The sequence below is a fragment of the Balaenoptera acutorostrata genome, chromosome 13 (assembly GCF_949987535.1).
Source record: "Balaenoptera acutorostrata chromosome 13, mBalAcu1.1, whole genome shotgun sequence".
Taxonomy (NCBI): Eukaryota; Metazoa; Chordata; class Mammalia; order Artiodactyla; family Balaenopteridae; genus Balaenoptera; species Balaenoptera acutorostrata.
Genome location: NC_080076.1, coordinates 8,063,778 through 8,080,171, shown reverse-complemented (window position 1 = coordinate 8,080,171; position 16,394 = coordinate 8,063,778). Strand labels below are relative to the sequence as shown.

The following is a 16,394-nucleotide window of genomic DNA, read 5'->3' as shown; positions in this document are numbered from 1 at the left end:
GCCAGGATGTGGAGAAAAGAGAACCCTTGTACACTGTCAGTGGAATGTAAATTGGTGTACAGACTACACAGTTACTCAAGAAATTAAAATAGAACTATCATATGATCCAGTATTCCTACTTCTGGTTATATATCTAAAGAAAACGAAATCATTATCTCAAAGAGATATCTTTACTCCCATGTTCATTACAGCATTATTCACAAAAGCCATCGTATAGAACAACCTGAGTGTCCATCAATAGATGAATGGATAAAGAAAATGTGGTACATACACAATGGAATATTATTCAGCCTTTAAAAGGAAGGAAATCCTGCCATTTGTAAAAACATGGATGGACCTTGAGGGCATTATGGTAAATGAAATAATCCAGACAGAGAAAGACAAATACTGCATGGTATCACTTACATGTGGACATTTTTTTAAAAGTTGAACTCATAGAAACAGAGAATAGAATGGTGGTTGTCAGGGGCTGAGGGGTAGGAGAAAGGAGGAGAGGTTGGTAAAAGGGTACAAGCTTTCAGTTATAAGATGAATAAGGTCTGAGGATCTATGTACAACATGGTGATCACAGTTGATAATATTGTATAGTAAAATCAAAATTTGCTAAAGGAGTAAAACTTAAGTGTTCTCACCAAAGCAAATAAACAAACAAACAAACAAAAAACCTAAATATGTAAGATGATGGATGTGTTAATTAACTTTATTGTGGGGATTCTTTCACAAATATATATATATGTGTGTGTATATATATATATATCTCAAATCATCATGTTGTACACCTTATATATGTTACAATTTTATTCATCAATTATCCCTCAGTAAAACTGAAAAAAACTATAAAATGAAACAGTCATGCTCCCCTCCTTGAAACACTATTTGTCCTTGGCTTCCAGCATAATATACCCTTTTTGGTTTCTTCTTCCTTGAATGTCTGTTACTTCTAAGCCTCCTTCCCACCTCCCAGATCTCTAATTGTGGGAGAGTCCCAGGTCTTAGCCTTTGAATGTCTTCTTTTTTTTCTGTCAACTCAAACTGGTTGGTGGTCTCACGTGGATACCTACCTTTAAATGATAGCTATACACTGTTGACTCCACATTTATAAGTCCGGTCTAAACCTCTGTTCTGAACACCAGGCTGATATATCCAACTGCCTACTAATCTTTTCACTTCTATATCTAATAAGCATCTAAAACTTATTTCTGAAACTGAGCTCTTATTTTCTTCCAAATCTGCTTCTCCCACAGGCTTCACACTTTCACTAAAAGTCAATTCCATGACTTTTAGTGAAAAGTTGCACAAGCAAAAAACTCTGTGTTTATTTTTTTTTAATTAATTAATTAATGTATTTATTTATTTATTGGCTGTGTTGGATCTTTGTTGCTGTGCTCAGTCTTTCTCTAGTTGTGGCGAGCCGGGGGGGGGGGCTACTCTTCGTTGCGATGCGCAGGCTTCTTATTGTAGTGGCTTCTCTTGTTGTGGAGCACAGGCTCTAGGCGTGAGGGCTTCAGTAGTTGTGGCACATGGGCTCAGCAGTTGTAGCTCGTGGGCTCTTGAGCGCAGGCTCAGTAGTTGTGGCACACGACCCAGTTGCTCCGCGGCATGTGGGATCTTCCCGGACCAGGGCTCAAACCCGTGTCCCCTGCATTGGCAGGAGGATTCTTAACCACTGCACCACCATGGAAGTCCCTCTGTGTTCATCTTTAATCTCTCTCTTTCCCTCATGCTACAAATATTGCAAATATTGCAAACTTGCAAATATCATAGGTTTTCATGAATATATTCTAAATTTAATGGTTCTTATCACCACTATGCCCACTCTACTGGTCCATCGATTCAAGCCACCATTATTCTTTTGCCTGGTACCCATCGCCACTACTTCTCTCCTTTTTACTTCTTTTTTCATGACAGTTTTATTTTCTCACTTTGGTCAATGCCTCTTAGTAAGTTTTCATTTGAGACTGTCTTTTCTTAAGCATCTTATAATTTGTCATTTCAGAGTTAATTTTCTCTTTTTCTTTCACTTCTTTTCTAGATTCATTCCACTCTTCATTTCACCTATTTTTGTTGTTGTTGTTCATTTCCATTCTTAGTTTTTGAATTTCTAATTCAAACTGAATTTTTATATCCACAAATGCTTGTTTGAATGTATTCAACTATTTTTGGAGTGCACACTTACAGTTTTCTTCTGTATCATGTTATCATTTTGGGGGAATGGGGTGAGGTGAGAGGCAGTTTTCCTAAACTGATTTGAATTTGTGTGAATTTTCGTGTCTTGAATTTCTGCCATAGTTCTCCATGGACTTTTATTTCCTTTGTTGATTCTTATGACATTGGGGTGTTTTTAAGAGTCCTAGTTTAATTCTACCCTTTTCTGTCCTTTTAACAAGGTCCAGGTAGCATAGCAAGGGTTTGTTTGTTTGCTTTGGTGATGGGGGAGAGAGTGAATTCTCTGAAATGTGGCATCCTTTTGTCTTACAGGATCCTAAATTTTCTATTTTTTCTTCTTCTCCCCTCCCCCACCCAGTTGCTGAAGGGTTCTTCTTTTTTGCCTTTTTTTCTCACTTAAAGGCTGTGTAACTGGAAGACTCCACAAAAATCACTCTTGCCCCTCAAAACCCAGTGTGTCCCTTTAAATCGCATTTGCCTTTTATAAGACATCCGGTCCTTTAGATCATGCATTCTTTTGCATCCCTTCCCTATAGATCATGTCCTCTTCTACCCAGTCCTTTCTTAGTATCTTAAGATTCAAGCTGCATCTCATCTTTCTGGTGATTGCTCCAACTCTCCTTAGTCGTCGTTGCCGGCATCCCTCCTCCAACCCCCTGCTGTTTTTCTTGGTTAGCTCTTGGCAGTTCCTGCGTTCTCTGTTTTGAGACTCCCCGACCCCAGCGTTAACCAAGAAGTCTTTCCTATTTATTTTACTTCTTAAGCTTCAAGCAGACTTAATCACATCATGTTCCATCTATATCTGTATACCTTCCTAATTTTTCATGGATCACATCCCATTAAATTAATTAGCTTTCTTGGAGGTTTTCCTGGTAGAGAGGAAGAGACTAATATGCCTTTGTGTTTGTTTTGGTGTTCTGTTTCTGACATAAAGTGCCCTACACACAGCAGCTTAAACCAACACAAATTTATCATCTTACAATTCTAAAGGACAGAAGTCCAACACTAGTCTAACCAGGCAAAAACTAAAGTGTCAGCAAGGCTGTGTTCCTCTCTGGAAGCTTTGAGGATAATACACTCCCAGGCTCATTGAGGTTGTTGGCCAAATTCAACTCCATACGCTGAGCAATTGTCAAAGGTTTTTGTAATAAATTTGGCTCTGTATAGAGAAACAGTTTCAGAGCTCTGTGTGGTTTCAGGCACAGTCTTCGCTATCTAACCACGGCACTGGCAACACTTCCATATTCCAACACAGAGCTCTCCTCTTTCGTGTTTTCCTTTCTACTCCCAAGTACCTCATGATTGCTGCATAGAAAGGAATTGCTTTTAGGCCTTATGAGAACATGATTAAGAGCTCTTGATGGTGCCTCTTTCTCAAAAAGTTCCCTGCTTCACAAAAGTTCCTATGAGAAGCTTAGGCACGTACATCAAGTGTTCAGGTGGTGTCTATTAAGAATTCCACAGATTGGAAAGTGTTCCTCCTGGGGCTGGTTTTCTATCACAAATGCACTCACTCTGGAACTGACCTTCAGTGTTAGTGCAAAGGACCCCTTTCTACCTTGCTTTCTTGTAATGTTTTGACATCATTTTCCCATCATTCTCAGGCTATTTACAAGTGTTGATTTGTGTTCTTTCTTATTTTCTCTGATTTGCTTTAAGCTCTGTGTCATTGACTAACCTCCATATTAAAGCGTTTTGCAGCAAATTCTTGTCAGGCTAAAGAGCAGCACATTCGATGGTTCCATCATTTTTTGCTGTTTGTCATTTGTTACTTTGGAAGACAGTCAGGAGCGATTTTCTCTTTGGCCACATCTGAAAGCCTCGCCTCACTCCTCTAATTCACAAAAGGAGAGAATGGCAGAATAAGACATGCTATATTGAATCCAAAAATGTGATGTATCAATCTGCTGTTAAATTAAGGAAAATAAGTTATGATTATGTGCATAAAAGATCAAATAAACTTAGGTAACTCATTTCCTTGGCTCAAAGTTGACCTTTTCTAAGATTCCATTGCCATATCTCTATAGAAAATAAAAATCTTGTCAAGTGTTTATCATATATAGGATCAAAAGGAATTTATACAAGTCTTCCATTTTGGCATAAATACCACTAATGAGGCTAAAGGAAAAAAACAGCTTATTAAAATAAGAAACCTTTCGAATGTGAGATATTTTAGAATTACTGGTTTGATAGAGAATCATGTTTGAAATTTCTCTCTTCCCCTTCCTAATCAAAGATCTGTTTTATCCAGACGAGCCAGCTGTGAAGAGTAGAAGTTATAATCTCCACTTAAAATGGGGATGAATAAAGACTTCAAAACATCCAGCAAGTGACTACTTCCCAAATTATTTTCATTTGGTTCTAGAATGTGTATTAATTTCCAGGAATCAACTGCAAATCACATCTACTTACTTGTTCCACATTTATTTATTAGTTTCCATATCCAGGTGCTGCACTGGCTCTAGACTGACTAAATCAATGTCTCCCTGACTCTAGTATCAGAATATATTGGTTGGGAAAGGCAGACAAATAACTCAGGGATATAGGGACTATAATCAAAGTATAGACAGAGTGAAATGGAAATGTAGAGGAAAGATGTCAAATCCAAACTTGGGCCTGAAGGAACTAAACAAAGAAGGGCGTATTTGAAACAAGTTTTAAAGGATTATCAGGTGTGAGGGAATGTGGAAAGGAGCAAATTAAGGCACCTCAGGGACAGGAAATAAACGCGCCTCTTACTTAGAAAAGAAAACTAAACGTTCCACATCTCAGAACTGATCAATCCTACCCATCTGACTTCAACAGACAGGGAGGGCCCTTTCCTGTGAGCTAAACATTCTTCCCGTCTTTGCTGAAGCATGCAGTTAGGGTTTAACTGGTCTCTTATCTTCCTACTACAGAAAAAGTAAGAGAAAAAGAAAAGTCCGTAACATATCAATAAGGCCAGTTAAATAGGAAGTAGGTGCCAATTTTCAAGAATGGAAAATGTCATCAAAATGTAGTATATTTTAATAGCTCTATAAATCTCAAATGACAATAAGAGATATTTGTAGCAATAGTCTACATCGGGAGACATTTTTCTTCACTTTCCAGCAAATACTGAAGTATTTAAGACTTCAGTAAATATAAAAACAACATTTGTCACCAGATTATAGCAAATCTGCCCAGCAAATAAGAATTACATACGCTTAAGAATTCCTGGTTTTGCTGATGACAAAACAGTATTATCTTACGTACATTTTCCTAAGATTATTAATAAAAGCCAAATCCAATGAGGACTAAATACAAAAATTTATTATTTCCACACAAAACTAGTCTTGCCTGCATCTTACAGCAAATTACCATGAAACTGATTCAGTGCCATTTTTAATTCTGCTATATGATTTTAGCTGATAGCCTATTTTCTGTAGATGTGATGACCCTTTTTTCACTGTTTTCAAATATAGCTCCTTTTGGATCATTTAACTTTCAAGTTGTTATCCTAAGGCCTAAATTTAGTGAAAGTAATAAAGCTTAAATTTAATCATTTATTTAATAGGCATGCTTAAGAGTCTGCTATGTAAAGATCTCTTCTTATTCAAAGGAATCTAGCCATAATTCTGCAAATTCTCCCGAGAATTCTGCAAAGAAGTGATAGAAAGAAACTCAGGAGCAGCTGTCCATCTTTGACTGTATCTCTACTTTTCAGGGTCCCTGATCATCATTTTCCCTACAGTCTCATAATTTAGTTTAGTCTCTCTTCTCTATTTGTCTTGTTATTCCCAAACGTCTTTCAGGTTTTTTTTCTTTTGGAAGTTACCAAATTTGTTCATTTAACTAATCCTATACATAATGAAAACATTATTTGGGGTTCTGTTCTAGAGAAAAGTTATTGACCTGAATTAAGAATTTGAGCATAGCTGCAAGCTATCCAAAAAAGACATCTAAATGAGAAAGCACTTCCACCATAAAGAGAAAAACGTAGAAAACGTTGCAGAACATTTTATGCCTTTATTCCTCCATAAAGAAATTTAATTATTTACACATTATGTGTAGACCAAGGTAGACGCTTGAAAGATAAAACAAAAGACAAAAGGCACTGAAATTATGGGAAAATAAATATTTTAAAATACAGTGGGTTTATTAGATTATTGCATTCGTATTTAATCTCCTCAGTTCTGTGAACACAGACAATGAAAAGGTGAAAGATGTAAGGTAATTCAGAGAAAAACACTAGTTAAATAATGATGGGACAAAGTAAATTAACATGCAATAAAAGATATTAAAGGAATTCAATACATGGAGTTTGCCTAAGAAAAGAGCAAATAAAAAGCACAGCTATAATTATTTGAAAGGTGACTGTCAAAAACAGATTTTAAGCAACAAAGCCTTGTATAGTAAACAAATTCAGCTTGTCTGCAGCAAAACTGTTAGATCAAGTATGCAGACTACAAAGGTTAGTACTTTTGAGGTGAAGGTTTGGGGCTGATCTAACTGAACTAAATACTACAAAACCGGGAAGAGGACGGACAGAGTGCTGATTGCTTCTCAGACTTTTCTCCTTGAACTCAGGGCTGGCCCTCGCTGGTCACAAGGTGTCACTGTCGCTGCCCTGGATGTGCCTCTCCATCTCAGCCCCGACCACCCTCCTCAGTGCAGCCTGGTTCCTCCAGCACATTCACACAGAGACACGTAACGCTCCCTCATACTCTCGCACAAATACCTCACACTTACGTACTCATACACACATTCATAAATACTGTCACACACTAGTGCGCTCTAACATACTCATATGCACACTGTCCCACGCTCACATACACTGATATACACTCACAAGCTGATACACACTCACACACCGATACACACACTCACACACACTCCCTCCCCTTCCTGCTCGCCCTGCAGGTCCCTGATCAAATTCCCTCTGAGCTGCTCAGCCTTTGTCCTGGAGCCCCAGCTCCTACAGGCTAAGCCACAGCCCTCCAGAGAACCACACATCAGACTCGCCTGCCCACCCACCTGACTCTAAGATTACTGAGAACAGAAACTGTGTTTTTCCATATCCTCTTAGCACAGCGCCTGGCTTATAGTGAGAAAATGTTTGTTAATAAAGAAATGAACCCTTGATGATTCTGATCTGATTCTTCTGAGCTGAATTGCAGGGATGTCTCTCTCTTTCTCTTTCTCCCTCTCTCTCTCCCTCTCCTTCTCTCTCTGTTTCTTTCTGAAATAGTTTATAATTCAGTCTTTAATGTGACTATATCTAGTCTAATTGTATTACTCTTGCTATTTCTCTTCATACATGCTGCTGTACTATTAAAATGCAGAAGTGTTGCAATTCTCAAGATTGGCTGCAAAAGCCATCTTTACCTGCTGGTGGAAGCCCAGGAGCCCCTCTCATTGCTGTGGAGGCAGCCCACTGGCTCTGGTCCTTACAGAAACGCCAAGTTGAGTTCTACTCAAAATAGTCAGCTCGAGCTTCCTAGAAGCCCTTTACTGTGTGGTTGTTTTCTTTATCTCATTCAATCCTAGGATAAAAGAGTTACTAGAAGGAGTGAGGGACATATTTCTTTAACCTCTGAGCATGCACTGACTTAGTATTTAAAGGGAACATTGTGACACAGGTGCTTTGTCATATTTCACACTTTTAATTTTACCACACATAGCATAGTAGATATTCTTCTTTCCATCTATGGGGTCCTGGAAATACTCCAAGGTAGAGTCATGCAGATGAGATGTTAATTGCATGTGATTTCACTGATGATTGAAGGTCGTGGAGTTCTGAGAAATAGTCAAAACATTAAAATGTAAAAAGAAAAAATATAGCCATATTATCTCCCTTAGCAAAAATGTCAAGGATTTCTAGAGACATGGCATGGAAATTGGCTTAAGCTTTTGATCTGTTGTTAGAAAAGCTTTCAAAACTTTCATAAATTTTAGAAGTCAAAATTCATATATCTAATGAAAATTATTTTCAATATGTGCTGTTGTTGCTTGTGTAAAATTTTTCTGTGAAGACTGGCATTCCCTCACCAGAAGAAAAAAACGTTTTTTTTTAGAAAGCTGTGAGCCTCAGCAATGCCTTTTTATTGTATTAGAGGCCCTGTGATCAGAAGGGATTCTTTTTTATTTTCATGAGGAAAAACCCACCAGCCAGACAAGGAGCCAGGCCTGGCCCACGTGAGAATCTGCTTTCTCCTTGGGCACATGCTGTGTCTGACACCACAGAGGACAATCCCTGAAGGATGCAAACCATAGCTTTTGCAAGGAAAAATCACTTTTGTGATTTGAACATCAGAAGTGTTATTTTCGTCAGAATAGTACTCCGTGGGAGACTGCATGTTCTTTTTCTCTATTTTCTAACAATATTCTATGGTCTTGATAAAACTAAGAAAAAGTGACAAATATGGCTTGACATCTCATTGATCAAACCCATTTTTGATGCTAAGGCGGTGCGACTGAGCACGGGGAGAAAGCATTTCCCAGGTTTGATGACGTTGGCCGTCGAGCAGAGCAGTTGATACTCAAATCCCTGGAGTCAAGAAAACATGTCACAGATAACGTTTTTATGGGGAGTTTAAAATGCCAGGGCAAAGGCTGCAATGTCATCCACGGAGAGGAGCAAGAGGTTTGAAGGAAATCTGTATTAAACTGCTCTAGTACAGACTTATGCTATGTGAAAAAGTCAGAAATTTCTCTGAGTGGGTGTCAGTGGAAAGCTCTTATCCAATTTCTGTGCAGTGATTTGGGGGCTTGGCCCAAAATATCTAACCTTTTGGATCTCTGCATATAAAAATAGTTAGAAGGCTTGGGTTCCAATTCTGTCTTGGCGCTGACCCATGATAGGATATGAGACCCAGTTATGACACTAATCCTTAGTCATCTCATGCACAGAGGGCTTATATTAGGATCAAATTCATCCATGTTTGTGAAAGCATTCAATACTACAAGATTTTTTGTAAGTGTAAGGTATTCTAAGGTTTCAAGCAAAGAAAAACCGCGAATATAGAGAAGTCGGGAAGTAATGGGAATAAAAAGAGAGTGATCTAATCAATATCTTAGATAATTGGAGTTTTCTAAAGGGGAAAGTTATTTTTAATATCCTCTCCCTAAATTTTTTTAAGTGAGGATGGTCTACTTTTGAGATTTGTAAAAGGAAATCGATCACATTCTTTTGCTGATCTATGATCCACTGCAGTTCAGAATGACGGGAATCAGAACTTCAGTCCGCACAAATCCAAGTTACATTCAGGAGGACAATCGTGTTTAATGTAGTTCGACATTTTTCAGCTATTCACTTATATATTTTTATTTTGTATTTAATTAATTTTTCCAAGTAAATTCTTTCCTCAAATTAAATCAATCTAAAATATACTGGATAGTAAACAAACCTCAGTCTATTATTTATAAATAAGATAAAGGACATTGGAATAACTTAAAATAACTTTAAAATACGATGTTATAATGTCAAGGGAAACAATTGTAGAGATTGTTTTATTTCACTGCTTAAATATAGCTTTTTAGTTTTCTTAAGGTAGATTTTTTAATGCTCACCACTTAACTGGGAAACTGGTTCAGGAAACATTCCTTCTCCATTATTCCTATGTAGCCTTGCCTGACTTCCATGGCATGTGCTCATTTTCAGAGCTGGAGGCCGAGGAGTGGTGCAAGCATCTCTGCATGGAGTGTCTGGGGACCAGGCTGAATGACATCAGCCTCGGGGAGCCTGATCTCTTGGCGGCAGGAGTGCAGCGGGAACAGAATGGTAAGTGTGCGTCTCCTTCCTTCCTTCCTTTTAAAGTGCACTGGGAGTTATAGAACTTTGAAAGTGGAAAGGACCTCAGAAATGTTTCAGACCAGTCCTTTTTAAGGGAAAGTAAACTGATCAACCTCAGCTGTTAAGGGACTTTCTCAAGACTGCATACCAACTACAAAAATACTAAGGTACTGCCTTCTTGCTCTGTGACATTGTCATTTATCTCAATAAATAAGTTATCTCAACAATAAGTTTATTCATTATATATAAGGTTTTGAATGGACAGCATTCCTACATTTTCTTCTTTGATAGTTGTTATAGATTTGGAGTCTAAATAAATAAGTTTGGCTTATCGTGTTATTTTTCAATAGATTTTAGGGAATGTGGCTAATAGTATGTCTTTGCTCAGGCTGCCATAACAAAATACCATAGACTGGGTGGCTTGAACAACAGGAATTAATTTCTCACAGTTCTGGAGGCCAAGTTCTTGCTGTGGCCCCACATGGCAGAGGGAGAGAGAGAATAAGCTCTCTCCTGTCTTTTTCTGTAAGGGCACTAATTCATTATGAGGGCCCCACCCTCATGACCTCATCTAAACTTCATTACTCCCAAAGACTCCATCTCTAAATCCTATCACCTTAGGGGTTAGAGCTTAAACCTATGAATTTTAGGAGGACACAATTCAGTCCATAGCATACTACACGTAAGGAAGTACAATGCATGAAATCTCAGGGTTTAACAAAATTGAGGTTTATGTGACATGTTATTTACTTACTGCACTGCTCTCTAATTAAACATTTCTGATGTCTCTTAAGAAGTTATGCTGCCTCTTCTTGACTAACACCTCTAAATAATGAAATCAGAGTAATGTCATGAGCTTTTTTTCCCTCCATTTTTAAAAATAATTATCATTATCACCAGAAGATCTAGTAGTATGAAAATAGAAACTTTCCAATGTTCTTAATTTCTATGGCTAGTGTTTTTGAAAAGGTTGAGGGATGTTGGTGAAGCTTGACACTACTTATTAAAAAGAAATTCTGGAATTATCTGTGGTTTATACAGTAGACAGCACCGGTAAAATGCATCAGGATAATACTTAGCAATAATGATTTTGTTATAAGTAATAATATTCTAACAACCATCACTGTCTCATAGACCATTAAAGACATTATTTTTTGGTTTTTGCTACACTGAAAAAATGTTTTCCCCACTACCTGATCATGAACATACATGGGCACCAACTTTGCCCATGTTGGTAGTTTCAGAAAGTCAGGAAGGCCTTTCTGTGGCTCTTTTTCTAGCTTCCTTTTGATATTCCAGTTTCTCTCCCACACTTTCTTGGATTTCATCTCTCCAATTTAGTTTCTGAGAACTGTGCTAAGTACAGAACGCCCATAATTGTGCTGCTTAAAATATGCTGTTCATTCTCAGTTTAAGAAAAGAAGAAAAAAAAAACTCTTTACCAATAAACATTCGTCAACTACTACATAAAGAAAATATGAAGAAAGTGAATAAATTAGGCCTGTGGGTGGAAGCATTACTGTGTGCGGCTTACTTGGTGTGAATTGTATGCTTTTACTTTAAAGATCTGGGGTTGTATATGGTTTCCATCCAAATGGATAATGTACTCCTTTGGTTTATTATAATTTTTATTTCTAATTTGATAATAATGTCAAAGTAATTTACCTACAATATAAAGGGAAAACTTTAGTATAAATTTTTTAGGATAGGACAAACACGGAATTAAATGCCAGAGCTATATAAGAAGCACAAGCAGATATAGCCTAACAAGTAAACTTTTCAGGATGCAACTTGAATGTAGGCTACACCCCTTAATTAGGACAAGTTCCTAAGTCTCTTCTAATTTCAGTTTGCTAATGTGTGAAAATGAACTAATACCAATTTATGGTGTTGTCATGATGGTTACATGAGATAATATAAAATAAAGACTAACTCTCATGCCTAGCTCAGTTTTTTAAAGAAGCACAAGTTTGTTTGTTTAAAGCACAAGTAAAAATAAAGAAATCAAAAACTAATTCCCGCATATACTTTAGAGAAGACCTGAAATTATAATAACATCCAATGCCATCCAATGCTTTTTTAGGTTTATTTTGTTTAATAATCCTAAATTGATAAAAAGGGTTATATGTGCTTTTAATATATAGTAATTATTTAGCTAAAGAAGGTAGTATTTGATCCATTTAAATGACCCCCTAGAAGTACATGGTACCATAAAGGAAATTAGCAGTCTTACACACACCCACACACACACACCCACACCCACACACACACACACACACAATCATGATCACTGAGACCCTTCAATGTTTAGTGTTAAAAGGAAAAACTTAGCTGGAAGGATTTCTTTTCCCCAGGAGGTACCTTCCACGTGGGTGAATTTCTCTCTTTGAGTCCAAGGCCATGGACATAGCCATTGCTCCAAGCTCTTTGAGTCTACATACACTTTCTTTAAAATGCTTCCTCAAGTCCAAATAATAACATCTTTCCTTTGTTTCTTTTGGCCCAATGAGAACTAGCTAAAACTTTTAAAAATAGTAATTTATACCAAAGGACAACATGAAAGGCATAAATCTTGACAGAATGTCTAAATTACAGACTCTACTATTGCCAGCTCAAAAATCCCAGTGAATATGTGTTTACATGCTGCCTGGGAGAGAAGCACACACACACACACACACAAATTAGCACAATTTGTTACTTGCATTCCCCGATTTTGTCACTTCCTAATCAATAGACCTCTCCCGTAAACATGATAATTCCATTTTAAGTCCACCCTGAAATAACTACCAGTAGTCTATAAAATCCTATGCTAAAGACTAAGAATGCTCTTTAGCTAACTTGAACCCTCTCCCTTGAGCCCCAGGATTGCTTTAGGGACACACCTGTTCATTTTACTACATGTAGGGGAAATATTTGTTGTTTTAGCTAACTAAAGTATTTAAAAAAATAATATTATCTTCTAAAGCTGTCCTTCCATAGTTTTCAATCATAACACCTCTTAATATAAACAAAATCTTTAACTTCCTAATACATGTTTTAAGTCATTAATATATTCAGATTGGAATCAATCCTTTATGAAAGATTTGTCATCACAGATTTAGGTTTTTTCCTTAAGGCATTTTAGTGTTAAATTCTATAATTTCTTATTCATCAGAAACATTATTTTAATGTTTTATCAGTGATATGCTGGGATTTAGTTTGAAATTTCTCCTAAGAGATGAGATACACATGCATGCATGCAGAATTGATGTAATAGATTACATTACGGTGGCTTGTGGTGATCTTGTGGTATCCCGTCATCAAGGGAAGACTCACTGCTCAGTCCTGACCACAGCATTTTTTTTCTGACATTCAAAATTGCTACTTCTCCTCTAGTGTTTTTCTGACTCTTCAAACAGCTTGGTCTTATTTACTCTGAGACAAGCAAAGAGTAAACATTTGTGCAATTAATTTTGAAATGTGTAATGTATGTTGCTAAGATAAAAGTAGTTATTGATTAAATTCTTTGCTATAATCATTTTTTATCTAGTGCTGTCAGCTGCTTTCCTATTGATTCAGAATCCCACATAGTATAGGTGAAAATAAGGGAACACAAGTACACACACACACACACACAAACTTATTCTTAGACTTCAGATAACACTGCCACAAAAGAGTGCATACTAAGTAGACATTTTGAACTTTAAATTCTTACAACTTGCAGAATCTTCACATCTTTCAGTTGTATTTAAGATAGCCTATGCTGACCTTAGAAAATATTAATGTAAGGTGTTATAATCATAGTTATTTAGAAAGGAGTCACAATACATAATAGCAATTCTAGAAAACAAATATTACATGTTAATTGTTAATAGCAGAAGTAAGCATCACAACCAAGAAGCGAGTCACTTGTGTGAAGTTCCTGCTGTTACAGTTGGAAGTAGACTCAAGGATATGTCCATTTTGCTATTGATACAAGAGATCATTATCCAAAACAAAATGGAAAAATAACCTCAGACTTTGCCATCTGGTTAATGCAGAGTCAGATTTGAGGGTTTAGTTTTTCCAGGACCAAGAGTCCCTGCTTATGAATGGTCTAGAATTGGCATGAATTCCTACTTTTAGCCTAAGAATGTGTGTATAACCTTTCTGCAGAAGCAAAGCAGTATTCCAGTGTTGTTTCTAAATTATTTACTTTGGTTGCCATAGTAACCATGCTCCCTACATGCCACTCAGACTCCCTTGTATGTCACTCACTCATTCATTCTTCACCCATCAAACATTTTTGAGGCTATGCTATGTGAGAACTAAGCTGAGGAAATGTAGAATTATATAAAATAGGGCCATTACTTTTAAAAAGCCCACAGAATAATGAGGGAGACAAACCTACAAACAAGGTGTATTGATTAGTGTTTTCTAAAATAATGCTGTGTTCTTGGTCACACAAAATCTCAATAGCACAGACATGGAAGTGTGTCCTTATCATTCATGCCTAGGTGGGTTGGCCAGGGGTCATTGGATTTAGGCTGGGTAATGCTGAGATTGGCTCCAAGCTGCACATGATGTCTACATCTCTTCCGTGTATATCTCATCCTCCTGACACTAACAGCTACCTAAGGCATGTTCCCAAAACAAAAACATTTGGGCAAGAGATCAGGCCCGGGCTTCCCTGGTGGCACAGTGGTTAAGAATCTGCCTGCCAATGCAGGGGACACGGGTTTGAGCCTTGGTCTGGGAAGATCCCACATGCCACGGAGCAACTAAGCCCGTGAGCCACAACTACTGAGCCTGCGCGTCTGGAGCCTGTGCTCTGCAACGGGAGAGGCCGCGACAGTGAGAGGCCCGCGCACCGCGATGAAGAGTGGCCCCCGCTCGCCGCAACTGGAGAAAGCCCTCGCACAGAAACGAAGACCCAACACAGCCAAAAATATATTAATTAATTAATTAAAAAAAAAAAAGAGATCAAGCCCAAACTTGCAACATAATTTAAGTCTCTGCATTTGTCATGTCCACTGACATTCATTGACCAAAGCAAATCCCATGGCCAAGCCCAAAGTCAAGGGGTACAAAAGTACACCCCACTTGTGAGGCCACGACATGAGTTAGAAAGTCTGATCTAATGTGGAGAGGAAGTGAAGAATTTAGATAAATGATACAATCTACATGCTAAAATAAAAATAGAAGTGATATGGTATAGGTATGATCAATTCTAATCAGAGCAGCCTACCTTTTTTTTTAAAAAAAAACTTATTTCTTATTCCTCTAAATAAGCCTTCTCAATCAGGCAGGAAGTCTGAAATTCTTAATGTCCATCAGTAACTAAAGCCAGTATAAGCAGGCCTTTATTCGTTTGGAAAATGGCCAGTTAATGACAAAACAGTAACACCCGTAACAGTAAAACTTTCTCTATTTTAAGGATCTTTTCCCCAGTTTTTCAAAAATGATTTGGGGTAAGCCATATTCACACTTATACACCTATTTTATGATTAGTCATGAAAGAGTGTTTCAGGTTAATTTTTTTTGTCCCTGGGATAACACTCAGCAAAACCAACTTTTGCATGGGGAGAAGAAATTTTGCCTACCTATGTTGGAGCTTCCAAATGCCATCCACACACTCCTGTATTTCCCAAAGTGAGTTCCAGGAAATACTGCTACTACTACTACTATATGCCTTCTGCAGTGAGGGAATCAGCAGAGTGAATGTAATATTACATAACACTATTGTGGGTTAGATTGTGTTCCCCTCCAAAATAAGAGATGTCAAAGTCCTAACCCTCAGAATGTGACCTTATTGGGAATAGGATCTTTACAGAGAACCAAGTTTAAACAAAGTCATTAGAAAGAGCCCTAATCCGATATGACATACAATTCGTCCTTATAAAGAGGGGAAATTTGGACACAGAGATGGATGATGTGAAGATGCACGGAGAGGAGATGGCCATGTAACTTGAGTGATGTATCTACCAGCCAAGGAAGGCCAAGGGTTGCTGGCAAACCCCAGAAGTTAGAAGAGATGAGGGAGGATTCTCCCTCTAAAGCCTTCAGAGAGAACCTAGCCCGGCCAACACCTTGATTTCAGACTTCTAGCCTCCAGAACTATGAGATAATAAATTTCTGTTGCTTTGAGCCACCCAGTTTTTTGGTACTTTGTAACAGTAGCCCTAGGAAATTAATACCAACCCTATATGATGGTCACCATATGCATGAGCAGAATAAAGCTGTTGAGAAGCACTAGAATAAAGATCTTTTTTAACTTTGTATAATGCAACATCTCCCATACTCATTTTACCTATCTGTCTTTTTCTACCCATAACCCCTATTCATAGCTTGTGGATATTCCTATCTGTTCCATGAAACAGGTTGGAAAACGCCAGTATAACCAGTGGAGGTGCTTATCTACAGGGAAAGCTGAAAGATGATGGTGATGGGAGTAGCCATCCTGGCAAGAATAAGATGATACTCATGGATATAACACAAAGTCCTGAATGGGCCC

The 16,394-nt window shown here is 37.7% G+C and overlaps 1 protein-coding gene across 6 annotated transcripts in view; it reads left to right on the top strand.

Moving 5' to 3' along the window:
• The window catches only part of DOK6 (docking protein 6), a 417,153-nt gene that overhangs the window by 243,417 nt on the left and 157,342 nt on the right, over positions 1-16,394 (top strand). For all 6 annotated transcript variants that reach the window (XM_007189942.2, XM_057526829.1, XM_057526833.1 and 3 more), the window contains exon 4: positions 9,791-9,910. In XM_007189942.2, the coding sequence (XP_007190004.1) occupies positions 9,791-9,910 (120 nt within the window). The remainder of the gene's footprint in view (positions 1-9,790; positions 9,911-16,394) is intronic.